General features: G+C 58.0%; 1 protein-coding gene across 1 annotated transcript in view; it reads right to left on the reverse strand.

Moving 5' to 3' along the window:
* Positions 1–5,395, reverse strand: part of CFB (complement factor B) — a 24,009-nt gene that overhangs the window by 1,044 nt on the left and 17,570 nt on the right. Inside the window, exons 25-32 of the mRNA XM_025192933.1 lie at positions 5,351–5,391; positions 4,716–4,853; positions 4,111–4,208; positions 1,433–1,550; positions 1,014–1,173; positions 825–904; positions 543–655; positions 14–156 (exon numbers count right to left, since the gene is read on the reverse strand). Of these exons, the coding sequence (XP_025048718.1) occupies positions 14–156; positions 543–655; positions 825–904; positions 1,014–1,173; positions 1,433–1,550; positions 4,111–4,208; positions 4,716–4,853; positions 5,351–5,391 (891 nt within the window). The remainder of the gene's footprint in view (positions 1–13; positions 157–542; positions 656–824; positions 905–1,013; positions 1,174–1,432; positions 1,551–4,110; positions 4,209–4,715; positions 4,854–5,350; positions 5,392–5,395) is intronic.

Consider the following 5,395-nt stretch of genomic DNA (forward strand, 5'->3'; position numbering starts at 1 on the left):
GGGGTTTGGGGGCAGGGCCTCACCCTTGCAGGTGTTGGGGTCGACGTAGGGGTCAATGCCACCACTGCATAAGAAGCGCGGGGTCACAACGGCATCGGTCCGGGTCACATTGCGGTAGATGGTGGCCTTAAGGGCATCTGCCTCGCATGCTGGCCGCTGTAGAGTCAGAGGTCGTGGCGCTCAGGGTCGGAGGTCATGGTGCTGGAGATTGGGCCTTACTATCCCCAGTGGCAGAGGTCGGGGCCATGATGGGGGGTGGGGGGGGGGGCAGAGAACAGGGGGCAAGGTTCACAAGCCTGGGGGCAGAGGTTGCGACCCCAGAGAGGTCACAGCCCAGTGACAAGTCAGAGGTTATAGTGACAGGGAGCAGAGGTCACAATGGCAGGGGCCAGAGATCGTGACCGCAGAGATTAGGAGGTCATGCCCTGGGAGCAGAGGTCATAATCCTGGGGGGCAGAGGTCGCAGCCCAGGGTCTAGAGGTGATTGCTACAGGAGGCAGAGCTCAATGACTCCTGATCCCCAGACCCCTAGGTCTCCTCACCTTGTCACCATACTTGACGAGCACGTTCTTGCGCTCCAGCACCTGGCGCCCTTCATGCGGGTGCTGGTTCACAAAAAAGGCACCAACATCACCCGGGTTCAGGAGCATCTGCTCTGTTGGGGAGAGGGGGTGGGTTGGGAGTGAGGGGCACTGGTAGGCCTGGGGGGCAAAGGGCTGCAGGTCACAAGTGAGGTGCACCACCAGGCTGGGGGGGCACGGGGTTGTGGGTCGAGAGTGAGGGGCACCAGCCAGGCGGAGGAGGTTGGGGGTGAGGGTCCTTACCGTGGTCCTTGCAAGTGGTGTCAGGGTGCCGCTGGCGCAGGGCCCGTGTGGTGCCCTCAGTGCAGGGCAGGCAGATGGGGCTGTCCAAAGGAGGGAGAAAAAGGGGGTGAGTTGCAGGAGAACAGGGAGCAGCGGGCTGTGGGTCAGGAGTGAGGGGCACCAGCAGGTCTGGGAGGGGGAGGGTCTCACCGCACGCCGTTGTCGATCCCCACCCGTGCCGCCTTGTTCAGCTTCACAAGGGCCACGTCGTAATCGTAGAACTCGGGGATCCCAGCACTCGCCTTTGCCCCAATTTTGTACATGGGGTGCGAGTGCAGCCTTTCCACCGTCATTGGCTGTGAGCGGTCCCCTGCATGAAACCCAAACGTCCGGCTCTGCCACCCTTTCCCCTCCAAGGACAGGAAACCCGGGCATCTGGGCTCCCAGCCCCCTGTCCCCAACCCCCACCCCAGAACCCACGTGTCTGGGGCTTTCCCTGTCTCCAGAGAACCCAGGTATCCTGGCTCCCAGCCCCCCTACTGCCACCCCCAGCCCCAGCTCGCCTTGCAAGGAACCCAGGCATCTGAGTTCCCACTCCCTGCCCCAAGAACCCTGGTGTCCTGACTCACCCAGGTCCACGGTGATCCAACTGGCCTTATCATCTATGGTGAAGCAGTGCGCGGCCGTGAGCACAAAGTACGGTGACACCAGCGCCCCCTTGCACGTCTCCCGGCCCTTGCCTGGGCGCTAGGGGTGGGAGGAGGGGTCAGGTGGGGGCACCTTTGTGCCACACAGGAGCACTGGCCTTGCACAGGGGATGCTGGCCTTGCACTAGCCCATGGGTGCCACAGGGGTCCCGCACAAGGGTTGAAAGTAGAAGGGGGTGGAGAACAATGCCCTCATGCCCCGCATGCCAGCAACCCCAGAACAGGGAGCTAGAAGCAGAGGATTTGTGGCCGCGGTGGGCTGGGGGCAGTAGCTGGGTGTCCGGGGGCAGCTTGACAGCATGAAGCTGCAGCCGTAGGCAAGAGCAACAGTGAGATGCAATAGGGAATAGCTTCAGCTGACCATAGAGAAATCCCAGGGCACCCTCCGGGAGTGGAGATGGTAGCGGGATGGTGTGCCAGGGCCTCAGCCAGGCTGTGCCCTGCATTGAGCCTCAGTGTAATTCCCACCAGCGGGCCAGGACCGGCCTCTGAACACTGGGACTGTCCAGCTAGACCACGACATGGTGCCCCAGGGACAGGAAGCAGCAATGGGAATAGTTAAGAGCCACAGACAGTAGCAACAGGCAATAGCAACCGATCAGCAATAGCAGGAAAGATAAGTTATAGTTAGAGGTAATGTCAACTGATAGGCAACAACAATGGTAGCAGTAGGTCATTAATGGGTAATGAATAGGTAATGGCAACACACAGGCTATAGCTGGGCTTATGTGGTCTGGAGAGGGGAAGATGGAGGGAGATTTAATACCAGCCTTCAACTCCCTGCAGGTCTGAAGACAATGAAGCAATAGCAACAGCCAGGGCACTGGCCATAGCAGTAGGCAGTAGGCAAGAGCAATAAGTAATGGCAGTGGCAATGGGTAGCAGGGTCCAGAGGAGGACCACTCGCATGATCGGGGCAGCAGGGCAGGCCCTACGAGGAGAGGCTATGGGACCTGAACCTGTTCAGCCTCCACAAGAGAAGGCTGAGAGGGGATCTGGTGGCCGCCTATAAACTTGCCAAGGGGGACCAGCAGGCAATGGGAGAGTCCCTGTTCCCCCGGGGCACTACCAGGACTGTCAGGGCGGCTAGGAGCTGGAACCAACTTCCAAGGGAACTGGTGCTCGCCCCTACCCTGGGGGTCTTCAGAAGGAGGCTAGACAGTCATTTGACCCCAGCATCCTTTCCTGCCCGTGGCAGAGGGTCGGCTTGATGATCTGCTTAGGTCCCTTGCAACCCTGCATACTATGAAACTATGGAAAAACAACAGGCAGTGACACCAGGGAGCGTAGAGCAATGGGATCACAGAGGGAGGGTTGGAAGGGTCCTCAGGAGGTCACATCTAGTCGCACCCCCTGCTCCAAGCTGGACGAGCCCCAACTAGATAATTCCAGCCAAGACTTTGTCTATCCAGTCCTTTAAAACCTGCAAGGATGGAGACCACGATCTCTCTGGGTAACCTGTTCCAGTGCTTCACCACCCTCTTAGGGAGAGTTTTTCCTTGTATCTAGCCTCAACTCCCCTTGCTGCAACTTGAGCCCCTTGCTCCTTGCTCTGTCATCTGTCAGCACTGAGAACAGCCCAGCTCCATCCTCTTTGCAATCACCCATCATGAAGTTGAAGGCTGCTATTCAATCCCCCTGTCTTAGAACCATAGAAAGAAAATGAGGGGTGGAAGGGACCAGTGTTCCCTCTAAGCTGTGCGGTGTGCACTGCTGCACGAGTGCACCTGGCAGCATGGCATGAGCGCACCTGTGTGGCCACGTACATTACACAGCTTAGAGGGAATGCTGGAAGGGATCTCGGGAGGTCACATCTAGTCCAACCCCCTGCTCCAAGCAGGACCAGCCCCAACTACATCATCTCAGACAAGGATTTGTCTACCTGGGTCTTCAAAAGTCCAAGGATAGAGACTCGTGCACCTCTTTGGGTAGCCCTCCTCATGAGACAGTTCTTTCTAATATTCAACCTCAACTCCCCTTGCTGCTACTTGAGCCTCCTTGTTCTGTCATCTGTCACCACTGAGAACAGTCCAGCTCCATCCTCTTTCAAACCTCCCTGCAGGGAGTTGAAGGTTGGTATTCAATCCCCGCTCAGTCTTACAATCATAGAAAATTTGGGTCGGGAGGCACCTCAGGAGGTCACATCTCATCCAACTGGTGCTGCTCATATCTGGTGCTGCTCAAAGCAAAACCAGCCCCAACTGGATCATCCCAGCAAAGGCTTTGTCTACCTGGGTCTTCAAAACCTCCAAGGATGGAGATTGCAGAGCTCAGTGATAGCGACAGACAATAGGCACTAGCATAGGCCCTGGTGATAGGTAATAGCAGAAGGTAATGGCAATAAATAGGCAATGGTGTTAATAGAAATAGGTCATTAATAAGTAATTAGCAGGTCATTAATAGGTACTTAATAGGCAATGGTAATAAACAGGCAATAGCAATAGATAATGGCAATGGTAACAGGCAATGGGCAATAACAATGAGCCTGTTGTGTGGCCCAAGGGGGTACATGTGTCACACAAGGGGGATGGAGGGTGCTGGTGTCACATGGGGGTGGGGTGGGGCCTGGGATAAGGGCAAGGGGCGGGGCTCATGCTCACAGTGATGGTGATCCCCACGTGCCAGGGGTTCTTCTGCTGGTCCCTGGCCTTCTCGAATTCCCAGCCCAGCCCGCACATGCTCAGCGTCTCGCTCTCATCTGCAGGGGTGGGAAGAAGTAGGGGGTCAGGACACCTGGGTTCTCTCCCTGCTCAGCAGGGGAGTGTCTCCAGGACGCCTCAGTCACCTGGAGTAAATGTGGGGGGTCTCCCTGGTGCCTCAATCCCCTGGTGGTAGAGAGGGGGGTGGTCTTCCAGATGGATGACAGGGTGTCTCCAGGACACCTGGGTCCCCTGGGGGTAGAGGGGGTGTCTCTCAGATGGTTGGGGGTGTCCTGGATGCCTGGGTCCCCCCAGGAGGGTGTTGGGGACTCCCCTAGACACCTGGGTCCCTTGTGGGGGGTAGGGAGAGCTCTCCTGGACCCCTGGGTCCCTGGAAGGTAGGGGGCAGGGTCTCCCAGATGCCTGGGTCCCTGAGACAGTGGTGGGGGGGCCCTTCTGGGTGTCTGGGTCCTCTGGGGGAGTGATGGGGACTCTCTCAAATGCTTGGATCTCCTGTGGGGGGGGGGCTTTCCCAGATGCCTGGGCCCCCGGGGGAGTGGGCATACCAATCATGTCGTGGAAGGCCTGCTGGAGGTCGGTGAGGTCGCGCAGGTAGAAGACGTGGCGCTCATCAGGCTTCTTTGATGCCAACTCGTTGATGTTCTCCAGGTGCACCATGACCCCCACACCGAACACATATATGTCTGTGACATGACACACAGGTGAGCATGGAACCACACAGACCCCGATCCCCTCCCCAACCTGAACACGTACTCATTTGTGACACGCCACATGCCACACGGGGTGAGTCCGGAACCCCATGGACCCTGACCCTTGAACACATATACGGGACACAACACATTAGGTGAGTTGAACCACATGGACCCCCTCCAGCCTGAAATATTACATGTATGGGACCCAACAGTCCCATTGCTACCTCCTTGGAAGAGAGGGGAGACCATAGAAATGCCAGGGGAAGATGGGCCAGAGTGTCCCTAGTGCCTATAAGACCACTTGGAGCTATGGGGTCCCCAGTGGTGGACAGTGGAACTGCACCCAGCCAGACCACACCCCACTGCTCTGCCCTGCCCCCCCGCCCTTCCCACACCTGGCTTCTGCCCCCCAGCTCCCACTCCTACCCATATGGCCCCTCCAGATCCCCCAACCCCCCTCTACCCCCAATACCCCCAGCCCTGCTCACCCAGGAAATCCTCCCGGGGATTGTGGATGTCACGGCCAATGCTCA

The sequence above is a fragment of the Alligator sinensis genome, unplaced genomic scaffold (genome assembly GCF_000455745.1).
Source record: "Alligator sinensis unplaced genomic scaffold, ASM45574v1 scaffold184_1, whole genome shotgun sequence".
In the NCBI taxonomy this organism is placed as follows: domain Eukaryota; kingdom Metazoa; phylum Chordata; order Crocodylia; family Alligatoridae; genus Alligator; species Alligator sinensis.